The 27,615-nt window shown below is 41.2% G+C and overlaps 1 protein-coding gene and 1 long non-coding RNA gene across 3 annotated transcripts; one reads left to right on the plus strand and one right to left on the minus strand.

Moving 5' to 3' along the window:
• The first annotated feature begins 803 nt into the window (after positions 1 to 803).
• LOC121677943 lies at positions 804 to 1,740 on the plus strand. Its single transcript, XR_006021112.1, has 3 exons — positions 804 to 866; positions 989 to 1,077; positions 1,289 to 1,740. It is a non-coding gene; the product is annotated as an uncharacterized LOC121677943 (long non-coding RNA).
• A 708-nt stretch (positions 1,741 to 2,448) lies between these two features.
• Positions 2,449 to 27,236, minus strand: fam102bb (family with sequence similarity 102 member Bb). 2 transcript variants are annotated; one of them, XM_042057225.1, is made up of 11 exons: positions 26,718 to 27,235; positions 17,096 to 17,216; positions 16,966 to 16,995; positions 16,731 to 16,847; positions 16,587 to 16,633; positions 7,908 to 8,011; positions 6,891 to 6,986; positions 5,460 to 5,613; positions 5,106 to 5,242; positions 4,718 to 4,787; positions 2,449 to 4,518 (listed from the first exon to the last, which is right to left on the minus strand). In XM_042057225.1, exons 1-11 carry the CDS (start codon positions 26,849 to 26,851, stop codon positions 4,476 to 4,478), a joined length of 1,053 nt encoding a protein of 350 aa, XP_041913159.1. In that variant the 5' UTR covers positions 26,852 to 27,235; the 3' UTR covers positions 2,449 to 4,475. The 2 variants fall into 2 exon arrangements, with proteins under 2 accessions (XP_041913159.1, XP_041913160.1); XM_042057226.1 differs by lacking the exon at positions 6,891 to 6,986 and having other exon boundaries at positions 26,718 to 27,236.
• Between the last annotated feature and the right edge of the window lie 379 nt (positions 27,237 to 27,615).

Here is a 27,615-nt window from a genome sequence, read left to right on the forward strand (position 1 = left end):
GGCTATTACTTTAAAAACAGCACTGAGAGTGTGTGGCAAGAAATGAGTCAATAACTGAAGGATTTTACACTGCTGGTTACTTGATGCTATCAAAGATCCTTTAGTAGCCTACATCCTATATCAACCATCTCCGATGCTATTTAGCACAGTGGACATAAATGTAGATTATAATTATGAACCCATTAAGCATATCTTTATTAAGCATGACTTCATTATGTTTAGTATAGGTGATAAAAGTTACCTAAGCATTTCTACAGTGTTCATAGAAAGTCCTCATTCAAATCTGAATAATATTGCGTATCATAATGTAGGCCATGTAGTATCAATGTTTAACAGATATCTCAATAATGCTTTTACAAACACATTTTTGTGCATTGAAATCTCAGATGCTTGTAATTTATCTCTGTTACAGAAGAGTGTTAATGAAGTGGACCTGTAAACTGAGCCCATTTTCAACGTGGAATCAGAGGGTCATCAGAAGACATACTCTGAAGCACGGACAGCACAGCCACTTTTGCCCCTTGCTCTGCTTGTTTTATCACCTTCAGAAGGCAAGTTGACCTGAACGGACATTTCTGTACACACAATTGACTTCTTTTTTTATTTTATAGTGTCACCAGGTATTAACAGAATTGCCTGTAGAATGAACACAAAAATATTGATTTAATGTATTTTATCTTTTCTTTTTTGTTGTCATATTCTGCATTCTGCATCCTCACGGAATTCAACTGTCTGATGTCTGCTGATCTCTTGAGAACCTTCCTCAGTGAACTTGATGAATATCTGCCCATGTTTCTTGTCCTTTTCAGAAAAAGGGACCCTGCCATCACAAGCTCCAAGACATTCTTAGATGGCTTGATGCTCATGTAAGTATTGAACATATGACTCCTGCATTCTATGATGTGAATATTAATGAGCTCAGAGTTTTTTCTATTTTGTTTTTGTTTAACATTGTGTTTGTGTTTGTGTGTTTCCTTTTGCATTTCAGGATTCCAACAGAATAAGCGAACAACAGTCCTGCTTGGCATGCCCCACTTTCTTCGTCAAGATACTTCCAGCATTCTAAAGACCTGTGAGGTAGGTTTAGCAAATGACTTCAAATGTGATTTGGAAGCACTGGTTGAAATACAAGGGCATGCTCTACAGATGGAAACTCATCATTTTATAAAGCATGTAACATTGTATTTGAACTAAGCAGATTATTTTAACTGTTCTAAACTGTAATAGAATAAAAGCATGTCCCTGGTAATGAGTTAAATATTCACCTTTCTGGTGATTTGTTTTTCAGCCAACTGGTCCAGTTGAAGATGTCTTTAAAAGAAACCAGTGTGGGGATCCTGATCGTGTATGAGGACTGCAGCAAATGCGTGGTTCTACAAAATCAATGACATATGTCTTTTGGAGGAACAGTTTATCGTCATGGACATTTCCAATATTCCAAAGGCCTTTGAACTCTTTGGACTGATGGGTCTCAATATGGACTACCCGAAGCATCTAAAATTCAGGTTTGAAGTACTACAAAAGCTGTTCTTGAACATTGGAGGGAGCTCCTCTTCACATGAACATTGCAGCTGCTTTCTCCAAAACAGGCTGCTTGGTAAAGAGTAGTACAACAACCTTCCGTAGAACTTGGACTTGGTCCTCAGTTTTGATTTGTTTTTATGTGTGTTTTCAGATTATTTTTTCTAATGTAGCATAATGGGTTCCCCCCCCAAATTTGATGTGCTGTACATCCACCTGTGTATTCTTAGTTTTTGTTTTTTTCTTCGCTATTATGATATGCATCCTCTCTTTGAAAAAAATAAGTATAAAAGTTTTTAAAAGTTGATAAAAACTTAAAAACTTAGTTAATAAAAACAAGGAAAATTACATGTCTGAACAAATTTATTTCAACTAATGATCCTATTTTGAAACAACATATAAATTAATCAAGTTAACTTACATGGCTTTTTTGACACAAGAGTCTATGTAAAATTTGTAGTTGACTTAACTAAGAAAGATAAGTTAAATCAAATTTAATTTTATGTCAAGTTAACTCAAAAACGTAAGGCAGCGGGGTAACAAACCTTTTTAAGTTAAAAGGGCAAATTATTTTTTACAGTGTGTGTTCAAGTGTAATTTATTCTTCTCTGACTGGTTTGGAGACTCATATCCAAGAAAGCTACAATGTCATACGAAGATATTAGGCCAAACATAACTGCATAGTTTTGAAAGTAGTAAAGTGGGTCCTACGCATTCTCTGATGCCCTTCTATGCCACTGACTAGATCTAGTTTTTATTTTAATTCAACTAATTACATGGCCATGATTTCACTTCGACGCCTCTTTCTAGACTCCATTGTTCATCTCCATCCCTTAATGACGTGCAAACGAGACCAAAGAACAGTTTATGAAGTTCAACCCTCTCAGAAATTCTCCATAATGTGCTACAAATTACAGTGGACGTTGGTTTGAGGATGCACACGTTTTAATGGACAATATGTGGTTGCACTCAGACATACAGTACATTTGGGGTTGCAGCGGTGGGGTCCAGTCAAAAGAGCAGGGCTCAGCGGTCAGAAGCCACACCACAGGAGGGACGACACACCGACATTGGCACAACGCTTCACAGAAGTAATACAGAAAACATGTGCACTAGTAATGCCTTCACCATCTTTCTGTCTATCGCCAGGTTTTTCTAATCCCTTCCAGAAACAATTCCACATGATAACACTAGAGGGCACTTGCTTTGCATTGTCAGTCCATCTGTAAAGCACATCCATACAGATTAGACAAGGCAAGACTTCAGGCCAGAGAACCTGTGGGGAGATTTTTAACTGTCTCATAAGTATATTTTTTTCTGTCTCAGCTTTTCTATAGGCATTGCTATGGCTACATCAACAGTATAGTTTTAAAATGTAAACGAAAAAGTAAACATATAAAATTAGATTCAGTGAAAATCTCTGCATATATAGCAACACAAACTCATGGAAATTTGTTATGGTACACTCAGCCTTACCATGTTCATTTTTTCCCCCCCTAGATGAATAACCGAACTTCAAGAAACAATACAACTTAAAACATCTGCTTTAACAATGTGTGGTACCGAGTGTCTGAGTGTCAATATGATGCTTCTCTTCAGAGCTCTGAAGTGGGCTGGCGTGTCAGCACTTCACAGCCGTATAAATGCCTGCTCAGCTGTCAGGGCTGAGGAGGATGCTTCTACCACCATGACTCATTCACCACAGAGGGTAGTACGGCTCGACAGAAGTAAGAATCACGAGCAGACAACAGCAGCACAAGAGTCTGGCTAAACAGGCTTTCAAAGCGAATGAATACTTCATTGCTTAGGCCGTGGCTTACGAGGAGAGCATACATGTATAGCACATACACACTAGACAGTACACACACACACACACACACACGCCATGGATGAGTTCACAGTTAAGGTTATAAAACACAACACCGGTGATACATGTGCAGATATTAACTGACAATCTTGAGATGTTTACTTTTTACTAACTTCAAAATACACAGGAATCTTGTTTTTTTTTTCTCTTTCATTGAGATATTAACACCAAGCATAACATCACAAGTAAAAATCACTGGTACAGACATTGTACTTTTTAGTAGTGTGTGATATATTGTGTATAGTGTCAGTTGTAATTTGTAATTTGTCTTTTAAAATCCACAAAGAGGTTAACTGCGCTGGAATATACTTCCAGTATGGTCAAAGCTTTCCACCCGTCCACTGTGCACAACCATGTTGTTCGAAGAAGAGAAAAGGACACACAGACCTGTCCAAAACCTGATCGATACCTGGCACCCATTCAAAGATATCACAGTATCAGAATACATATTATAACCAGCTACACAGAAATGCAATCGCCAACCCTGAGAACAGGACAGCATTATGCTCTATCCCAAGAGGGGAGTCCAGTTCCCAGACAAAGTATATTCTGGAACATCACGTCCTCTTAGAGAACCTACTTCCTACTATCACTATGGGTTCATCTAGAAAGTCCCTCACATTTTTAATCTGGCTTCCCACAGGCCAGCTGTGGTAGCCCCAGTCATGTTGCGCTCAACGTTCCTGAGAACCATACACGCATGACACACACACACACACACACACACACACACAATGTCCTACTAAACACATCACTTATGGCTTTAGTGAATAGACAGAAGATTCCTAGGCTTCAAGCTACAGCTTTTCGTTTGTCATCACGCAGACATTCTTTTCCAGCTCTATCGGTCTGTTCATTAGTGTTATTCCTCCCAAACCATCGCACTGGCCAGTGCATTCGCACCATTCTTGTCTCCAAAAACCTCAACTAATTTGATCATTAGTAATGATAATATTGGGTGGTGTTGTGCAGCTGGAATGCAAAGAGATGGTTAGTCCCGTTAAACCAGTGTTGATGCCCCGCCTCCTCTCCCCTCCCCCGTCCAGATTTTGGTAGGTGCCACTTCTCTGCCTGGTACAGCTCAGCGCTAACGCTTCATAACCACCTGTTCATAAGCTCCGGCTCCGACCCTGCGAGAAAAACATACGAGTTTGCCAGGGTTAACCACACTAACCACACTAATACACACACACACACGCCACAATACACGCCACGTTGAGCGACCCTTGAATAACCTACACAGACATCTCAAGGGGACACACACCTGAGGCTGGATTATGAGAACACTGCCACCCTGCACACACATCATATTTTCACAACAATTCTCACCTGGTGGGTAAGTGATGGCTGCCAAGTGCTGTGCTTCCACCAGGTCCCACAAACAAGCGCAGTCCCTCCTCTGAAAAACACACATACACACACACACACACACACATAGATCTTGAATTTCCCCTTGAGGATCAATAAAGTATCTATCTATCTATCTATCTATCTATCTATCTATCTATCTATCAATCTATCTATCTAGATTTATTACACATATAAATGGTCTCAAGACTAGAATAATTAGATTTTTTTCTCTAGTTATAATATCTACATTCTGTTTAACAAATGACTAATGATGCAAACACTTGAGACTTGAGAATTCATGATGCTACGGATATAGAGGCAGCAGTAATTGTCAGATGTCTGGTGGACTTGTGGTTGCCATAGTTACCCTCTGTGCTGGAGTCGAGCATGCTGGGAGTGAAGTCCTGACTCTGGAGGATCTTTTCTACCACGTCGTCAGCATCTACTCGCGTGGCATCCATCCTCTTCAGCTGAGACTCCATGGAATCCTGCTTCAGTGGATGCCTGCGCACGCACACACACACACACACACACACAAAAACACAAAAGTTAATGCATATGAACATACATGACACACAAAGACTTATACAAATATAATTCTGCATCCATTTCTCTTCAGCTAAGACCAAGCAAGATAGTACTTCATGGAATACAAAGTATCAGGTTATTTACACACACACACACACACACACACACACACACAGGAACAGAGCAGACAGACCTGTTGGCACCGCGGTCTGGCGTGCCTGGCTGCTGGGCTGGTTCGCTGGGCTCGGGGATGCTGGCGATCCCTGTGGAAGCGCTGCCCACGGAGGTGTTCCTGCGGTGGGACGTCTCGGACACGGACGAGGAGCGCGAATGTCCTGTGCTGTACCCTACACACAGATAAAACCACTGTAATATGGCCTTTTAAAATGGGCTTTTTTTTTTTTTGACTTTGTTTTTTGTGTCGTCTTGCTTGTTTGTGTTGACTTTGTAAAGTGACCTTGAGTCTGAGAAAGGCGCTATATAAATAAAACATATTAATATTATTATTACGTTTGTATACTACACAGACTTGCACTCCTTTCACACATAGAGGCTGAGCACTAGTCAACCCTTCACATTCCACCATACAAAGACATACACACTTCACACTGCTCTACAGAGTGTAAAATCTCCAGGCTATGAGCACGGGAGGCGAGAGATGTTTAGTATACAATACACAATGTGAATAAACATCATATGAGCACGGACAGTGAGAGAGACAGAAGGATACAGGCCCTTTTCCATCATTTCGGTGATTTTAAATGACTGACCTACATTTGAGATTTAGAGCGTGATAAATTACTTTATAGTCAAATGAGGTCACCAACCAACTACCCACATAAAAACAAACATCCCTCCACCCAAATTAACACACACACACACAAAATAAAAAACTAATATTACAGAAAAACAGCACCTTCCATAGACATATAAACACTAACACAGACAAAATGGTGCAGAGCTTTTCATTCTCAAGAGCATAACTGATTGAGGCATAACGGTGAAGTTCTTCTCAACTGTTGGCCCAGTCATGCTAGAATGATCTCACATCCTCACTGCTAAGCCCTTTCATAAAAGTAACTCTTCCTAATCAAATCTGGACATGGCCGAGAGCTTTCAATGATGCTGAAAACCATATTAAGTAGTGAGCAGGCAACAGAGAGTTTCAGTTAGGAGTGCAGCCAAACATTCAGTCAGATCTCTCTGATATTTGATCTGCGAGAAAATGTTTCTTTGAAGGGCAGACTGCTGGAGTTGCCGCAGGAGCTAGACACACGCAGCTACGTATTTGTGCTAGATGGATAGATAGATGGATAGATAGATGGATAGATAGATAGAAAGATAGATACTTTATTGATCCCCAAGGGAACTGTGCTTACGCACAGTATAGAATTGCACAGTGTAGCAAAGAGCAGTGCAGCACAGCTAAGCAGACAAGCACACAGCTCAGCAATGCAGCTACCGAGGCGGAAAACAAGAACACTTGCACAGACATTACATCAGTGTTAGGCAAAGAGGTATTAGACCAGGCAACTGATTCGGTGGTTGTATGAGCATGTATGTCTCTCTCTCTCTCTCTCCCTGTGTGTGTGTGTGTGTGTGTGAGTGTGAGTGGGACCTCTACCTGATACTCTGGACTGCTGACTGGCGTAGCTGGAAGTCCGGGAGTGGCCACAGGCCCCCAGTTCCTCTGGGAGAGAGGCACACCTGCCTGCAGCCTCTGAGACAAGGGAGGGGAGAGCTACTGTCAGCCACTGCGACTGCTGCAACTGCGTGTCATGTGTGAATCTAAGGGCATTACATCCATACGGATCTACACACCCACATCACATCTCCACACACTATACAAATGACCATGCTTTGTACATCTACTTAAAACTGAACTCTGTACTTAATGTAACTCAATCATAAACATACACAGCTATGTTTCTAAGTATCTTGGGGTACACAGCTTGTTTTAGTTAAAGGTAGAGTCAGCAGTACAGCGATCGTACGCATCGTAAGGGATGAGCTACCTCTCTGGTGTGTTTTGTTTAGTCCTTGATTAAAATATAATGTATGTTGTTTTGGACAATAATGTATTGTCAATGTAATGTTTTGGCATCTGCAAAGAAATTTAAATATAAATATAAGCATAGACAAATGTAACGTCATGCGCTATTGCTGACTGCACCGTAAAGTTTTAAAGCTGCCATGTTTTTTTTTTGTTATCTCTGTCATGTATGTATGTATGTAAGCTTGGAAGCACCCAAGACCATCATTCAATCGTTCAAACAATTATTTTTGTTATAACTGTGAATCTTTAGGCTCCTTGTGCCGAGGGAATGTCACATCAACCCATCAGTGTATTTATACGTGTGTCTGTGTCTATGTTAGATCTATTTTGTGGGTCAATCTTAGTGTAGTGAAGGAAATACAATGCATGCTGTAATCAAAGGTTGCTATAGCAGCGAACTGCCTAGTTGAATTATATATTGCAGCAAGATGTCTCAGAGCCCTTAGGAAAAAAAGACATGAGAGAGAGAGAGAGACAGAGAGAGAGAGAGAGAGAGAGAGAGAGAGAGAGATGCAGCGACAGACAAACTGGATTAGGGTGGTGAGTCACAGCCATAAGGGGAACAGACAGACTTTCAAGTCTTACCTGTGATGGCCAAGTAAGGCTTCTGATTGTCGCCTCCTCTTCTTTCCTCCAGGAGGCGCTCTCCGTCTCCTTGGATACCTACTACTGTGGCGGTGGATGGCGGCCTGCAAGGGATAAACATTGTTATATTGAACTATAGCCACCAAGGGATAATCTGTCTGCAGTATTATGCAAGGAGTTAAGTTGTTTGTAGTTGATGAGAGACTTAAAAACATCATGTGAAAAAATAAACATCAGCCATTTTAAATAGATAGATAGATAGATAGATAGATAGATAGATAGATAGATAAATAGATAGATACTTTATTGATCTCCAAGGGGAAATTCAAGACACACATTCAAATGACACCCAACTGCATGATTCCAAGCTTTTCTGAGGGCTGCCGTCCTTTCATTTAATTTAGCCTTTTTACATTTGCTCAATGTATAATAATTACATCATTCAAATCTCAGCTTCTTCTTTCTAAATTCTAGGATATCTCCTGGTCAAGACATAAGGTGATGTAAGGTGAAATGAGATGGCTTTAGTGCTTCTCAGTTAGAGCTGCATAATATAAATCCCCGTCATAAGCCAGGTGTCCAGCCAAGTCTGATGCAAATTTGGAACATTTGAACACAAAACCCCCAATGGAAATTTTTGGAATTTGCATAGAAATCTTTTCGTACTGAATTCATACAAAATCGGTTCATACTGAATAACCATATTGATTCTGTTTTTCTTATAATATATACACTGTTACTACACTGCACATATCTGTACATGTTGTTCATACATTGTTTATACTACATAGCCATATATATTCTGCATTTCTGTCAGCACTTTCCTGCTTTTTTGCACTTCTGGTTAGACGCAAACTGCCTTTTGTTGTCTTTTTGTTGACAAGAGTCACTGTTATGGAAATGAATATCACAAATTACTATACATTAATTAACTATTATTAATTACTATATATTACTGAACTATTATTAATTGGAAAGTGGGACTGGAATGGCAGTCCAAAATGGCACAGTACACATTCTCAGGGTCGTTGATCAGCTAATTGTTGGTCAGGTCCAAAAAGTTACTTCTCCAATTCCTGTACTAGAAGGAGCTCCAGTAAACCTTGACCAAGAATGCCAGCAAAAAAATCACATCCTCCCGTTCAGCCTGATCAATAGCATCATCCCTTATGATGATTGATGTTGTTTCTGCCCTGGCCATAAATACGACACTTAAAATCATCATCAGTGGGGGGGCGCTGTGGCACAACAGGCTACAGCGCTCATACCATACCACCCCCCCCCCCCCCCCCACGGGGACCCAGGTTCAAATCCGACCTGCGGTCATTTCCCAATCCCACCCCATCTGTCTCTCCCACTTACTTCCTGTCTCACTCTTCACTGTCCTATACAAATAAAACGCAAAAAGCCTTTCATTAGTAAAAATGACTGCCATTTCTACCCTTGGCAGGGATGACCTAGCTCTGTGCTATACCTCTGTGGGGTCATAAAAGGCATGTGTAGTTCTCATTGTTGCTTGACAGGAAAGATATAGCAACAGGCTAGGGCGTCTTTGATGAAGCGGAGTTCTCGTCATCGCTAAGGAGAACATCATCCCTCAACAGAGAGGAGGTCAGCTCTTCGAATTGCTCCTGGTGATTGATAAGAGGGTCCTGGCACTTAGCCGATGCTTTTACCCAAAGCACCTTATATAGATCTATAATGGTCAAGTATTGAGCCCAGGTTGGACCCATTCCAAGCCATGATACTAACTGTTAGACTGTTAGAACATCTCAAGCTAGTTCCATGAACTTTGACAATGTGGTCAATGTGGTCCAAAGGCCTTCACTAGATGTCAATCCAGCCCATTAGTCCAGCCCATTTTAAAGAGGTAGCAGAAAGGGAGATGAACAGCATGAGTTGAAATAACAAATGGGTCATTCCATGTGAAAACAGCCAATATCGGGGTATCATGTACATGACACCTCTCAGATTTTGCTGAAAAGCGGTGAATATATGCCTTATGTTACCAAACAAAGGAATCTGAAGTTTCAGGTCAATATTTCAAACGGTTTGCCTGTGGCGTCCATTTGAATTTCGGGTGCCACGGCCCTAATTCACACATTTCATCTTTTGCCATTTTTGGAAGCCCATAACGTCTGTTATAATAATGGTAGAGGGCTGGAAACTGGTGTGGTAGTTCATTGTAGCCTGTACTACACAATTCTGGAGGCAGAATCAACATTCCTCACTGTTTGGGTGAGAGGTGGGTCACCAAAGTCCTAAAAAATGTTGACGGCATGTGTGATTTTTCACTTTTTGGGTGGCCCTAGCACCACAATTAATGATCATATTTATTCTAAACAGGATTATTTGTTATATGTGGGAACCTTGCTCTTGCCTAAATGTATTTGAAGGGTATGGTACCACTGGTGGGGGTTTTATGGGGGTCAAAAAACCCTCTCCGGCAGAGGTGACTCTTGGAACCCCATATTTGGATCCCCAAATGACCATGTGGGCACTTGATGATCCTAATGGCATGTATACCAGATAAAGATACATATTTGTTCTTTCTTTTAATGAAATACATTTTTTGACTATGAAGCTCCATAATATGAATTTTATTCTTCATAATGCACCATTTTGGACATTGTTTCCAGAAGTCTGGAATGTAGATCAGGGAGAATTTAGTGATGATAAAGCATGAAAATAGTGGAAATAACTTAGTATTATCCTCAGTGATGGCAAACAATTAAATACTGAGACTGTCACGGATTATCCCCTTATCCCCCATGAAAGAGACCCGCCATCAAACTTTTTAAAAAACTAAATAACAAGAATGTTACATAGTGTAAGAACACTACAAATACAAGGGAGTTTTTCCTTGCCCCTGTCACTCTCCAAATAAAATTGAAAATTAAATTGAATAGTGTCTTTAACTATTATCCAGAAATTGTGGAAGCAGTAGCATAACTGTGTCATGGTCCTTTTGGTCAAGTTTGTATTGTTGAGCACTGCGTCCATAGATGTCTGGCACACTGACACAACAAATGATATCAAAGTTCATAGGTGTCCCTGTGCACAAACCTTCAGTTGAACAGGTGCAGGTGAGGCAGGTAAGTATAATCCAAGAGTGAAAGATCAAAAATCACCGCACACTGTAACTTAATATTTATTGTAGAACGAACAACGCGTTTCGCCTAGCGCTTCATCAGGTTCACTCTGATGATATGTTGGAATGGCACCCAACAGGGGATCTGTCTTTGGTCCGATGGCCATGTGAGGATGTTGTTGACACACTTCATGAATTTCACAAAAACGTCACCATGTTCATCTGAACGTTCAACAATGTTTCCAATGAACCAGTCACAGGCAAGGTATTTTCCTGGCTGGAAAATTGAGTTTTGTGGCTGATCTGACTGCGAGTGTTCTGCCTCCGGGTGTTCTGTATCCAAGTGTTCTGAATCCGATTGTTGTCCTGCATCGACATCTGTGAATATTGTATCCTGTGATATTATTTTTATCCGTATCTTATTTTTGGAAATTGGTATAAAGCAATGATGCGATCGTGTTCCACTGATCATTTTGGCCGAGGCGTAACGTCTCTCCAATTCATATGTTTCCTCGTGTTTTTTAATATCTTCTGCACTTACAAAGAATGTAATGTTCTTAATGTTTTCTTTTGCCCATTGAAACCTCTCCATTGGTGTCAGAATATGGTTTGTATCAGTGGCCTGCGGACTTGCTCGTGCTGCAAGACGCTTGAGAGTTCCGCCGATTCCATCACATGGGCTTTTCCCATGCAAAGTTGCAAAAAAGCGACTTGCAGAAAAGATTAAGAACATTACATTCTTCTTTGTTAGTGCTGAAGATATAAAAAAAAACACGAGGAAACGTACAAACTGGAGAGACGTTACGCCTCTGCCAAAATGATCAGTGGAACACGATCGCATCATTGCTTTATATCAATGTTGAAGTTTCATGGAGGGTCTCTTTCATGGGGGATAAGGGGTTAATCCATGACAGTCTCAGTATTTAATTGTTTGCCATCACTGAGCATAATACTTCCACTATTTTCATACTTTATCATTAAATTCTCCCTGATCTACATTCCAGACTTCTGGAAACAATGTCCAAAATGGTGCATTATGAAGAATAAAATTCATATTATGGAGCTTCATATGGAGTTGGAATGACCCAAATCTGCAGCAACGGTGTGATGCAATCATACCAACATGAACCAAAATGTCTGTTTTTTAAAGCCACCTTTTCAAATCCAATAAAGACTAAAAAATTAAGGCTTTCCTATGCCGTCCTAGAAATGTGTACCTACATTTCCTACAAGGAAATAATTTAGAAAATATGTGTAAGTATACTGTGTAACACTGAAAATGGTGCTGACTTCCAGGGGAGTTGAAAAACAAAGGCAGATGACTTTTCCAAGGTCATGTATGTACTGCGGCCATACTATGTTCAAGTGCATGGCTCGAATCCAACCTGTGATCATATCCTGATCTCAACCCATTACTACCATCTCTCTCTCCCACTTGCTTCCTGTCAATCTTCACTGTGCTATCAAAATAAAGGCAAAATTCCCAAAAATAGACAAGTTCTGCAAGAGGAGACGAAAATGACATCATCTGCTTCACCAATAACCTCATCATCACTAAATGATAACTGCACGTGTTCCTACCCTTGCTGTACATAAGTATAAGTATATATATACTCTTTTGATCCTGTGAGGGAAATTTGGTCTCACACTAATCCCGGCACAGTGAGCTGCCTGCTACAGCGGCGCTCGGGGAGCAGTGAGGGGTTAGGTGCCTGTAGATGGCAACTCAAAATCTTGATCATCACTAGTGATGACTAGAATTTCAACCCTTAGCAGAGAAGGTGACTTTGCCCTGTGCTGCATCTCTGTCGGGGCATAGAGGTCACGAGACATCCCTGGTTGCAGGGAACTTCTGCCTCTTGGCGAGGAAGGCTGCAGCAACAGGATTGGATCTTTTGGACGATGTCCTCATCATCACAAAGGACAACATCCTCCTATAATAGAGAGGGGGTTAGCCCTTAACTGCTCCTCTAAGTTGGTAGAGAAGAGGGTCCTACTGGCAGTGGGTCACCGTCCTAGCTTTGCACTGATAGCCGGTAGAAGGCCCTGTTTGACTGAACAGCTGGCCGAGACGACTCAGAAGTCCCATTTCCTCTTCCTGCTGTGGTTACACATTTCCTTACTCATTTTTTAGAATGATGACGCATGGAAACAAGGAAAAATGTCAAAAGAGGAACCTCTAAAATTATACTGAATTTTTCACTTTGCAGAATAAAGGACTGTGTGGATACTGGTATCAATTTCATTACTAAGCAATAGCTAATCATTTACGTCAATGTTTTCAGTGTTTATTAGTTTAATAAAAAAATAAAGACTATTACCGTACTTAAGTTTATAAAATAAGTCCTTTGTTCACATGTAGAGCATTGTGCTAAAATTCAAAGAAATGTGCCAATGGAATCCAAGAGCCTCCATAATAAATGAAATTGTGACCACAGCTGCATAACTAAAACCATTCAACAATTCAGAACGGGCCCACTTGTGTTTTTCATGTTCTGCTTTTTTGTGACATTACATTGGTACTGATTGAGGGGGAGCTGTAGTGTAGCAGCAGCGATTCATAACGCATCACATTCGGGTCTAGTGCCCACAGGGAGTTTTGAGTCCATCCTGACTCCAGCTCATCGCTCGCCCACTCATTTCCGGTCTGATTTTCACTATGAACCCAGATGAACCTTTTAGCAAATTTGAATAGACTCCTTTCCAGACCAACCTGCAGAGCAAATTCAAATTTGCCAACAGGTTTGTCTAGGTTCACCCAGGCTGCACTATCCTGTCAAGAAAGGCTAAAAAGCCCAAAATATAATTTAAACAAAAAAAAAAAGAAGAATATTTTACTTCGAAGTCGGCTCTTCCTATCATTGTGAAGCAGAATTCACCAAGTGTTGGATTGTTCACCCACTAATAGGGAACGTGAGCTGGGTTTAGACCATCGTGAGACAGGTTAGTTTTACCATACTGATGATGTGTTGTTGCAATGGTAATCCTGCTCAGTACGAGAGGAACCGCAGGTTCAGACAGGACTTCGAACCACAGTTCGAAGGATTTAATATATCACATAGCATATATACTGTTGCCCCACACATCTCATTTACAGATTGACAAACTGAAATAGCATCTTGAATTTCATACGCTGACATTGAACCGTTTCAGAGATTCCCAAGCTTTGAATTTTCTGGTTCAAGGTGATTGCGTGACACTCTGATATGTTTCTGTCCTACATATCTCACAATGCAGATTTGTCCTGCTCATGCAGAAATTCAGTTCCCTCTTCACTTCCTCCTCACGGTCACAGAGACGCCAGGTTTTAGAGGGCTCTTCTCTAGCAGTGTTAAGCAGCTGTACACTGACACACTTACAATCGGTCATGCGTAGGAGACCACTGCTGTGTCAAACCCACACACACACATACACACAACCGAGCAGCTTGTCAGTAAATGTGTGTGTGCAGGTGGTGTGTGAACCTTCACAGATATAATATGCAAATTGCATTGAGCTGCTTCCTGGCAGAAAACACAGATTCCTCTCATGTTCTGAGGCTAGGATGCAGTTTGCGTTCAACACCACAAAACAACAACAAACCCATTTGCACACCTGTGATTAATACACCTGGGCTTTTAAGTACAACGCCTGCTGTAATATAACCTGACCCTAGCCAGATGAATTTCGCTCCGCCTAGCTCCACTCATCCATCTGGAACCGATCCATTGAAGTGTTGCTTCAGAAGGCTGGGCATAATCAAAAAATGCTTGCATATGATTGAATAAGCCACTTGTCCGTCATCTATTGACGTGCTACTTCAACCACTCACATCGAAGCCAACCCGTAACGCTGATAACAGTCTCACAGTCACTTCTACGCTATGTCACATCTATGAAACTCCCGCCCTGCGTCCTGATTGGCTGTACCATAAAATCGGTTGCAGAAATCACTCTCAATGGAAGAGGTCCCAGATGGATGTGAGTGAAGCTAGGCGGAACGAAATTCATCTGGCTAGGGTCAGGTTAGCTGTAATAGGCCATATCCATCTTGTTGTGGTTTAGATGTGTGGAAAAATAAGGGCACTGAACACTGACGCATTACAGAGGGCCATACAGATGGTGCGTTCATGAGCACCTGAGAAATGGGAGAATTCTATAGTTTAGGTGTGACACCTGAACTGGGAACTTCGGGCTTTGAATTGGGAGCTTTGCGAGAGCCTCCAGGAGAATGTTTTGATGATAAAAAATGGACTTGTTCCATGCCCAAATAAGTCACTTCATTGTTTGTTTATGGTATACTCATAAGCACAGGTGATTGTGATATTGAACAGTACTTCCCAAAGTACCTTTGAGTAACTACGTGATGTTAGCCTTCTGGCTAGCTAGTAGGGGTGTGAATCTCTCATGTAAAAGACGATATGATTCACATCAAGATACATGGGCACGATTCGATACAAGAAAAGATACATGTTCATAAAAAACGATTCAGTACGATTCAATGCGATGCGATTCGATGCAATTCGATGCAGTTGAAGAATGGAAAGCATTCTGAAAGATTTTTTATCATTGCTCAAGGTGCACATTCATTTTATTACCAATTATCATGGTCATGTCAATTAGGCAAAAACAAATGTATGATTATCTAAACTGAGGTTTGTATCATATACTGTATTGAAATGAAAAAAAGAATAGTCTACATTTCAGTCAAACACAGCAGCCAAATACAACATAAAATATATTTATAGATTTTATAGAGTTATATCTGATTGTTTTCAAGGAGCTGTAGCCTATTGTTGAGGTAAGACAATACCGAAATAAAATAAAACAGTGCTTAAGACAATCTTGGCCTTTTCTCATATAGCCTACAAGAATAAAATAGGCCTACATATCAATGAACTGGGCCTATTTTGTTCCAATTCTGAGTGAATATGAACAAAATAGGCTAATAATAATTTGTGCATTGTTTTAACAGCAAGGGCCAAATTATTCTTTAACATTAAGGAAATCCCTTCATCAAACGTAAGGCTACTCTACAGACTATCCTTGCTGTTTAGGAATGCTATAGTAAGTGTTTAATTTCGCGCTGGATTTTGAAAAACAAAAGAGTAAAAACTGTCAAACAAACGACCGAGTGCGAGTTGTCACGTGCTTAAGTTGCAGTAGATGTATGGGTAATGAAGAGTTGAGACAACTTTGGGCAATGAATGTAGCCCAAAACTAATTGCATTACCCACAAATCCGTGGCACGTGTAGTTTCAAAACCGGAAGTGGGATGAACGCGCTGCTTGCAACGTAAATGACAGTCTGAGCGAGCAGAAAAGGTTGTGAACCGATTTGTAACAAGTAAATCGATATAACGACCGGTTCATTTCAGTTTTATTCCGATACGGGGCTTCACGTATCGATGTAGCCGTATCTTACACGTTAAAAACGGATACCGATACATATCGGTTAATCTTTACACTAGCTAGCCTATGAACATTAGCAACGTTGCCCGTTTGTTGATGTCAAGTGAACGCTCTCAGTATGGAGTTCCAAAGTGGGGACCTTCCCCCTTCCCCTTCCCCGCCACATGAACGCACTAAGACAGACAGGGACACAACTCACGTTTTAAAACAGGGATCTCCAGACATCAACTGAGTGCCGATGATCACCTGAGAGAGGAAACACACCCACATAGACAGTCCAGTTCATTCAATGTGATGATTAATCAAGCATTAATGCACTGACTGTTAAGACTCTGAGGCACACCTTCAGGATGGAGTTGTCCTGCCGTGTGTTTTTGGTGTCGTAGCCTTCCAACAGACACCTGCGTTTCGTGCTGCCAGAGCCTGCAAACTCAGACAGATTCAAGTCCGCAAACCCCAACTGAAGCAGAAAATGAAAGAGGAAGGCAACTGACCATTTACCACACAGCATTTACAACACAGAGACTGAAAACTGTCAACTGTCAAACTGAAATAGGAGGAAACACTTCTGCTAGTACCTTTGCATAGGTCTTCCCCCCTTTCAGCTCCTGTGGGAGAAAAACAGACAGACATTCATGAACAGTGATAAAGCACAGAGTAGGGATGACGTGTGTGTGTGTGTGTGTGTGTGTGTGGTGTGTGTCGCACCTTCCTGACAGACACACGACAGATACAAGGGTCCAACATCCCAGTGCTGGCACTGGCGCTCATTTTACAAGGGAAGGTGAACTTCTTCTTCCAGCGCACACAGTTAGCATGTACCGTTTCCCTGAAATACACACACACACAAACACAAACACACACACAAAGAACAAAGCACAAGTTAGTGGCATGTCTTCAAAGTACACACAGAGACAGACAGGCACACACACACACGATTTCCTGTGCAATGCTCCAGGTGCTATATTATACAGTGTGCAGTGCAGGTGGGCAAAAATATGAAAACCATCTTGAGATGAAAGCATGGCATGTGGGTCATTCCGTGTCAAATCACCCAGTGGCTGGCAGGTCACCCTCTCCCAAAAAATCCAAAAAAAAAAAAAATCACAGGTGTTTGTAGACCAAACCTATGCATAAATCTTAAATAGTATATCTGTATCACTAATGGTTCCAAAACTACAGCCCTTTGAAGTTTCAAGTCATTTTAAGCATCGTGGTGAACAATCCTTTTTGTTCAACTTCCAGCATTATTGGCTCTTTTGGTATTTCACACACATTAGTGAAACTATTTGAATAGAAGTACATTTTCCTGTTGAATTAAAAAATCCAATCGGATCAGACGTATTTTGTATACTTTCCCCTCTGCAAAGCTCTGAAAATGGCTATAAATGCATTATGTGAAAAAACATCACCACCTTTAAGGGCTTGTCATTCAAAAAGTATGTGACACAAATTCATCAGATTTTTTTCCCACTCATGTATGGATTATAAGGTCATGTCCATGCATTAACTTTGGTTGTTAACACTATCATATTGTCAGAGCATTTTTATTAAATTGGGCTTGATTTTCAAAAAGCCTGTTTTCATCTTCTCATTTCACCACGTGGACAGTTAACAGGATTTTTTTTAATTTTACCATATATCATTCTGTATGTGAGGATCATCTGCCCAAAATTTGGGCTTGTTGCTGAGTTTCTTCATTGAGATTTTTTTACAAATATTGTCTATAAATCCACTGAATTTGTACTTTATCTGCAGTACCACTTTGCAACACATGTGGTGCTCTTTTAATACAATGGAAGTCAATGGAAGAGTAAGAGTGTCACTTGTTTGCTGCACATATCCAATCTAAACACACAGTTTATGGTTCATATGGTTCAAGTAAAAAGGGGTTTCTAAAATTCAGTGCATTGTCAGATGCAGAAAAATCAATACTAAAGATTTATCATCTTTTTACAAATGCCTCTTGGATCCACGAGTCCTCAAACCTTGTTATGAATACTTGTGATGGAAACACACATGGTCATCTTCATCAAGTGAAATACCTTGATGAACTGAATTTTAGAAACCCATTGTTTGATTGTTTGTTAAAGCACTGATCTCCATCTTGATGCTCTTTGTCTATGTATCACAGAGGACTGCATCCCAAGCATATGACGATGAATATAGACTTTGCCTAACCAGCTGGCTAAAAATTATTAAAGTGCTCACATAGGCACTGATAGGTTGAAGCTGGTGTAGAAAACTCATTACAAAGATGGTAATTATGCTAAATCCTCTTGCTGCATGTATGATGACCAGTCAGTCTTATGTGTGTATAATTTACTTGATCAGTTTATTTTCTCTAAATAAGATTTATGTACGAGTAGTATGTTGTTCATGTTGCAATAATTATTTGGACCAATTCAACTATGAACCATAAACTGTGTGTTTAGATTGGATATGTGCAGCAAACAAGTGACTCTCTTACTCTTCTATTGACTTCCATTGTATTAAAAGAGCACCACATGTGGTGCAAAGTGGTACTGCAGATCCAGTACAAATTCAGTGGATTTATAGACAATATTTAAAAAAAATCTTATCTCAATGAAGAAACTCAGCAACAAGCCCAAATTTTGGGCAGATGATCCTCACATACAGAATGATATATGGTAAAATTAAAAAAAATCCTGTTAACTGTCCACGTGGTGAAATGAGAAGATGAAAACAGGCTTTTTGAAAATCAAGCCCAATTTTAAAAAAATGCTCTGGAAATATGAAAATAATAACAACCAAAGTTAATGCATGGACAGGACCTTATAATACATATATGTGTAGGAAAAAAATCTGATGAATTTGTGTCACATACTTTTTGAATGAGAAGCCCTCAAAGGTGATGTCTTTTCACATTATGAATTTATAGCCATTTTCAGAGCTTTGCAGAGGGGAAAGTATACAAAATACGTCTGATCCGATTGGATTTTTTAATTCAACAGGAAAATGTACTTCTATTCAAATAGTTTCACTAATGTGTGTGAAATACCAAAAGAGCCAATAATGCTGGAAGTTGAACAAAAAGGATTGTTCACCACAATGCTTAAAATGACTTGAAGTTTCAAAGTGCTGTAGTTTTGCAACGATTAGTTATACAGATATACTATTTAAGATCTATGCATGGATTTGGTCTACAAACACCTGATTTTTTTCAGATTTTTTCGGAGAGGGTCACCTGCCAAATTGCGCTGAAATTGGGTGATTTCACACGGAATGACCCATGTGCATTATGACCATTCAAAAGACTGGCCTCTGACACACAAATCATTCTAGTGGCAAAAACTGCTCAACCTCATGGAGAGAACCATTCACAAGTAATCACTACTCCTGTTCCATGAATGACATAATACACACTTCTCATTTTAATTCCATTCCCCTTCAGCAAATCAAATCCTACCAGGTGATCCCACTGAATCAAAAACTCACACTCACTCACACACACACACACACACACAAGTCTTATCAAATCGGATTTTCTCTGAGGCTCAGTCATGAGATTAATGAAACACGCCACTAAAGTCTCATGCACAAATCAACCCTTCTGAGTAACACAACCAGAGCAAACTACAAGCAAACACACAGACACACAAACCATATTTCACTCCAACACCCATACACACCAGAAGGTCTGCCTGAGGACCATCTCACAACTGACATCTGAAGAAGTTCCAAGAACTCCCGTTTCCATGGAAACACCATCACCACAGGCTAATCTGAAATTTCACTGGAACATGATGGGTGTTGCACAGAGCAAGGGAACTCAGATGGCCATTTAACTCGTGTGTTTCTATTCTACCACAATTCTTAACCTTCAGGATACAGGCAATATGCTCTCTATCTACCCATCTATAAACACACTCATACTCATATGAGAATGTGTGTGTGTGCATATTATTTGTGTTCACAGTAAATAGGGTCTGTGAACTGGACTGCTAACAAGCTTAGGTGTCATATCTGACACACAACTGTCTCTACTAATGGGCTCGTAACAATCATCAGCTTTCAGCTCCTACAAATCCAAAGTATATATAACCCAGCGGGCTCTGGGTAATAGTAGGTCACAAGTATACTGCATGTAAGAGGTCACCTGTGCACTTGTGAAGGCCTTTATAATAGGCATTAGTGCTGAACCACACTTTAGATCAACCACTCCAAGAGGCAAGAACGTGAGATCATCCATGTCAACAGCAGAGGTACACAAAGTGCTCTATTCTGCTGTAGACATGTAGGGTGAACTCATATGATTCAGCTCGTACAAAGATAGAGTGGTTTATTTCAATAGATTTAATGAATGAACAGGTACGTGATCGCGTGCTTGTGAGGTGATGGAAGTGAGGAGTGGAAAGGTGTTGAGGGAAGTGAGTAGAGGATGTGTGAGCGTGTGGGCGAATCTGAGTGGGTGGGTGTGACTGAGGGGGAATGTATTTTCTGCTCACTTCACTTTTGGATACATCTGGTCTTCCCCATGTCTGTGACAGGAGTCTCTTTTAACGCAGCCCGTTCTTCCCCATGTCTGTGACAGGAGTCTCTTTTAACGCAGCCCGGTGAGGTCATTTGTGTTGCCCCCATTTGACAGTACACCTGCACCACCTCCATTACAGTTTTTTTCTGAATGCTTACACACAACTGTGATTCTTATAGCACAATTTCTAAAACTATTAATACTTATAGCAAAACCACTCACTGAGTTCGCAAAACTAAAAGCACAAACACTGCTTTGCACTCAGTTTGCAATTTTGTAACACACACTTTGCACAACTGTAGGCACAATTCACTGCACAACACTCTTTTTTTGCGGAACTGTAAACACAACTAATGCTTTACACTCAATTTCCAAATGATCAACACACTCCTAGCAAATCTATACACATGTATGGCTATTATTTTCACTATTTTGCCAACTCTCTGGCACACTTTCTCATATGAAAACTGTTTTAGATAATTAGTTCACTTTGCAATCAGCCTAAGCACTATAAATAAGCCACAGGTAATGTACAATGGGTACAATGGAGGGAGCTATAAGTGAGAAAAGTAAGAATTAGGAGGCTGAAGAATAGGACGTGGAGGTGAGGAAGTAGGAGAAAGAGGATGTGGAGGTGAAGAAGTGAGAGGGAGAGGATGACAAGGACAAGGAGGTGAAGTTGGAGGGCATGAGGAGGGGGAAGAGGAAGGGTAAGAAGAGAAAGAAATATTGTCATGTCAGGCCTGGATACATCATTCCAGAATATATTTGCATGTGATGTAGACGAAATTTTGAGAGAGACGACCCGATGTAGACTGATTTGTTTTGTCTCAGTGAAATTGCTATTTTGTGTTTTGACTTGGAAAAACACACTTGTGTTTGTTTTGATGTGTGTAAATAAACACCAATACTTGAAGTTTGGATCCCTGTATGTTTACAAAACGATGACAAAAGTATGACCTCAAACTGACATAATCTACCTTGTACACAAAGAAAGCAAAAGCCAGATGTGTTTTTTATTCATACCATCAGTGTGTAGTTGGCACATTGTGTGCTTACTATTGTTATGGCTTGTGTTTACTGTTTGATAAGAAAACACCATTTTTACGAAGGTGTGAAGAGTTAAGGTGTGTTGGCTTTTGCAAGAGAACTACAATGTTTTGCTGATTGGGTGAAATGTTTTCCTATTTGTGTGAAGAGTTTTGCAAAAAAAGCCATAGTTACAAAAAATGTGCTTAAGCAATCAGAAAAAACTGTAAGTGAAGTAGCCTGCAATAGTGCATTTTCTGCTATGCAAATCCTCTTCCTCATAGTATTAAATCTCCAAAATGTTTATAAAGGCTGACGCAAACATGTTTTTATTTTAATTAAATTCTACTGTGGTTGCTAAAACAGCTCTTCCTACGGAGACACAAACATCTCACACAGATATTCTAAATGACTCAGAGGGTGGAGCAGACTAGGGTATTGTCGTAAAACCTTTTTAAATTAAACTCCAAACCTCGCTCTTGCTTCATGTGACTGAGCGCCCTCCTCCCACGCCGGCCGACCCATTGGCAGACCCATGCGGGGGGGAGGGGGGTGGGGGGAGCCCTGTACCCTGCCCCATCTGGACACCAGACTACCCATCACGCACCGTGGGCAACGCGGGCAGTCATGCAGGGAAAGGGTGTGTGGAGCGGGTGAGAAAAATTGCATGTGTGAGGACCTGGACCTGGCTGATATAAGGGTGGGATAACTCACCAAGTGGTTAGTGGTGTTCGTTAATTATTAAAAACAAATGTAAACAGCCTCCGTTTCAGTTTCTGGTGGCACAGTAATATCAACGTGCAATGAGTCTTCCAACAGAAATCAATGGGATTTTACAAAATGCCAAATAAAACACGACAGAAACTGTATTTCGCTACGCTACTTGTTTTGGAACATCAACGAACACCACTAACCACTCGGTGAGTTGCACAGTTTTGAAAACGAACGTTAAGTGTTGTTTTAAGCACGTTTGTGCATGCCCATAGGCAGCCACTCTGAAGTAGTCAAAGGCGATTCAAAACGAGTCAGAAAAGTCGAGACAGGGCCCATCGTCAAAATGTTGGTGTCCACCACTAGTTCATCAAAAACAAACCAGAAAAGGGACTCAAAGTGCTAAATACCGGAATTATCCTTTAAGCTTTTTTTAAATTGGCAAAAGTTTGATCAACTATCCAACTAGCTCTGCTGGTGGGAAAATGCATGGGACTCATGAGTTGTAGCGCTATCCTATTGCGTGCAGAGGACATTTGAAAGACAACCGTTTATCCCGCCCATCGGATTGAGCACTGCCAATGGTAAGTTCCCAGACCCTACATCTTGATGTGGGTCTGGCTCGTCAGGCTACAACACTGTAGGAAATGATGTGAAATGAGCAAGACCTTCTTGTCGGAGAACTAAATCAGAAGAAACCACAGTGGTTGTGTGATCTCAATTACTGATTGTTGAGATTTCCCCAAGCCTATATGTGGTGGAAGATGGTTAGAAGCAACTGCACATGTTCCATTTCTAGCCTTATCATCAGCGCAGAGGACCATTATAACCCAGCAAGGTGTCTTTAGCAATGATTGGTGGGATATCTCTGCTGGCCAATGATATAGGATCTAGACTTCAGTCGGCCACTAGAGGCCTGGACAGCACCTTCTGATAGAGAGCTGGGGGCTTCCACTTATCTGCCGAAGCATCTGTGCATTTCTGCTTCCCTGCGTCCCATACTGGGTCATGTGACTCACAGTGAGGGCCCTTTACACACTCCGCTGGTCCTCATCTGACCTCTCCATGGCCTGACACCGAGACAAGAAGCCAACCCTTTTCGCTGCACTGGTGAGGGCTTCCAGCGTGAGGGGCAATGATCATTATAGCACCCAAGCACACCACACCACTAGCAAGGGAAGGGAAAAAAAAAAAAAACCTGAACCGTCACAGATAATCAGCATCCAGGATGGGTGACTATAAAAATAAAAAAGAGAGCTTGCACTATGTAGGCTACCCGTTGCCATGGTGACCTCGAGCGAGAAACGAGCAGGGTAAAAAAACTGTGGATTACTCTCATCTCGTCCGTACACTCATGCACAGAGCTGACGCACACGCACACACACACACAGTCTACTTTTACAGGTCATTTACCAGGAAACAACATCTGCTATTTTCCATTGAAGACAACCCAGTTACACTGAGCTGAGCGAAAAGGGGCGAGCTTGAGAGGCTGGGGAAAGGGAGCAGAGAAAGAGAAGGAGCCGTGACAGACAGAGTTCTCTCTGTGGTTCTGCCACAAGTGGCCCATTGTGGGTGGACCTTGAGACAGACTTCATCCAGCTGGTGGCGACATGAATTACAGCATTCTGCTCTGGACCAGCACCTTTAAACCACACGCCCAAACAACCATCACCAGCCGCACTGCAGATATGACAAATAATACCACTGTTGACTCTCTCTCTCTCTCTCTCTCTCTCTTGCTCTCTGTTTGCGTTTGCGTGTGTATGTGTGTGTGAACGAATGAGTGTAGAGCAATATTTGTGCATTTAAGTGCAACATCTGGGGTGAGATAAATGGCTTAAAGCAAGCCTCTCTAGCCTCATGTCACTGCCTTCAGCTAATGGTGAGCACGGACGTCCCCAACCATCCCTGGCCCAACACAGTAGGCATCCTGTTTCCACGGCAACACTATATTTAGAGCTTTGAAAGTGGAGTTGCCTGCACAAATAACACACGCAAGTGCGCACACACACACACACACACACACACTCGCACAGCCCCCAGAAAAGTGAACTGAAAATATCCCACGCAGTGTGCATCAATAGCAGACGGCATGCGGAGGACCAATGCGCAGTGCTCCCTGAAGTGACCACAGGTCAGGAGCAATCTCCAGCTGGGCCACTCAAAGGTGGAGCGCCAGAGCAGGGTGTCCTTTAAAGGTCATAGACTCTCACTGTCTGCAGGGCTCCAGTTGAGTACTACCCAGGGTGATAAAAAAAGAATAATGGGTCGTCCATCAGTGAAGCTCAGCAAAAAAAAAAATACAAAAGAAAATTAAGTGAAACAGAACACATGTCCCTCAGCACCTCCTGAGCCCAGGCCAAACATGAATGAGCTCCACCTTCCAATTAATGAAAATCATCTTCAAAATTATAGCCCATTCAATCAATCAAAAAATAATAAAGAAATTGGGAGATTAAGATAATATATGATTTCTTTATTGTCACTGTACACACATCCAGAAAATCAGGTGCACTCAAGAACTGGGCTCAGTATAGAGTAAAATAGATCATAACATAAGTAATAAATAGATAGTAAAAACTCTTCCTCCATTTGCTCATCCTCCCATTTTCACACCACACATACATTTGTATATCACACTCATTCATGTCAACGTATGCCGTCAAAAAGAGAATTATTGTGATGCGTTTACAACTATACTTAGAGACTTGCACATAACTTCATCTCCATCAGAGGAATCTGGGAATCTCATTTCACAACCATAGTAACTGCCCAATTATGACATCATCTGCCTCCAGCTCCAGCAGCAAAACCCAAGGAGGATCCCACTGACTCATCACTAAACTATTGAACATGTGCGTCTGAGTGTCCATATATATGTGGGTGTGTTTATGTATGTCCCAAAGCGAGAGCTTTCACCACTTTCCCCTACTGTTTCACTGAACAACACCCTACTTCTTGCACAGGTGTTTGATGTACAACTCAATGTGAATGTGTGTGTGTCTTATTAATAATGTTTGAGATTCTTCCAGATAGCTAGGCCTATATACGAGATCATTCTGGTGGATACTGCTTCAGTTACTCTGTTAAAACTCCAAAACATGCACTAGCCAGCATGCAGGTCTGCAGTGGAGGAGACTTTTAACTTTTTCTGGACAAACTTTTTTCACTTTCCAGAGTTTTCTGCTTACTCACTCTGACTGGAGCCATATTAAGTCCAGCTGACCAATAACAGCACTACAGTGCAAGCTAGGGGGATATTAAATCATAAGCATGTTTGATATTGGGAACAGATGGTGAGTGACTCGAAACACACACGGCACTTTATACCAGTACAAATAAAATCAAAGGACAGGTTCATGACGCCACAAATATTAATTGAACAGAGGTATTCGGGTATTTACAATCCTCGTGTCTAAACCTCGTCAATAAACAAACCACATGCCGCAGAGGTTCAACACTACGTACATAACTCTTTCATGCTTTCACAACTGCACGCAGCCATGCATTGCTGAGTCTCCCTCGCATACAGTAAAAGCAGAGGGTTAAATCGGAGCTAGTAATGGTAAAGGATCTTTGGTAAAAGCATGCAGGCAGAGACCCTACGGGCTAATATGCTCCGTGAGGGGGCGTAACCGCATGCAATACTCCTATGCCTGTCTACCATTCCCTCATAACACGAAATTGAATAACAGACCAGACAAATCATCTTTGGGTGTGCGTGTGTGTAATCCCAGCTAGCACCTAATCAGCACACAAATGGCTGTCAATGAGGATAAAACGTTAGAGCTACTACACTAACATTACAGCAAATCATCGTCAACGCATAAAAATGTATCGCATAAAAAGCTAAATCGTTCATCGTAACCTTACTGCCGTCTGCCCTAAAGAGATCTGAAAACGTTATCAGCTGTTCAAGCAGCAGCAGATTTTCAACTCCTCCCAGCTGTGACTCATTTTTTTCGATAGACTGGATTGCTCAAAAAACTATTTAAATGACCTCTTATTGATTAAAGACTATTGTGATGTGAAAACATGTTGTATTGCCTACAACCGAAAGCTAACGTTACAGCACAGAAAGTCCAATCTCACCGCGAGGATTCTTCGGAGAAGCCGCCGTCCAGCAGTCGGACTTTACAGAAAAGCACACCGTTGACGAAGGGAACGGAGGACAGCTCATCCAGCTCAAAGTCCACTTTAAACTTAAACTTCTTTTTCTTCATCATGATTTCGGCCTCACTGTTCACCCGCTGTCGATACGGATCCTTCTGACTGCAATTCGGTGGTACGGCGCCAAAAATCTTCACCAAATCATCGCTGCTACATTGTGATAGCGACGGATGATGTTGCGTGGCTAGTCCACTAGCCCAGTTAGCTAGCGACTGCTGAAATTTCACACAAGTCCCCCCTCATTGCTGGCAAACACTTAAAACAGTACATAACATGTTACCCCTGGCGACCAAAAAGCCGCTTTAACCTTAAAATGTAAACCTGTCCTTGTCACGAATTCAGCGATGTTGCTACGACGACTTCAGGGCAAAAGCCTCTCCTCCCACTCTGCACAGCACAGCGACGCACGCACTGTGTGTGTGTACCATACGGGTGTGACACGAGTCTGTTCAGCATTTCGAACCTAGTGGACACAAGGAGAAACGCAAGTACGACTGGCAATGTTCGCTAAGATCGGTTTCGCCCAGAGCCCAGTTATTCAAAAAGATTAATCTGGATCAGAATGATCCGGATTTGGAAATCCCATGTTTTACTATACCATATGATCAGATAATCAATTTTACTTTTATGCCGGATTTTGTGTTTCAAAGGGATTTTTGATATGTAATTCTGTATGTTGAAAAGGAGATATGATTTTGAATTGAAACATTTCACCAAATGAGCATTTAAATATTTCACCAAACTTCACAGGTTATTAGATGTGATGAATATGATATCCACATGTGCAAAATGGTAGTCTGCCACAGTACCATCATCTGGT

The sequence above is a fragment of the Alosa sapidissima genome, chromosome 12, assembly GCF_018492685.1.
Source record: "Alosa sapidissima isolate fAloSap1 chromosome 12, fAloSap1.pri, whole genome shotgun sequence".
Classification (NCBI taxonomy): domain Eukaryota; kingdom Metazoa; phylum Chordata; class Actinopteri; order Clupeiformes; family Clupeidae; genus Alosa; species Alosa sapidissima.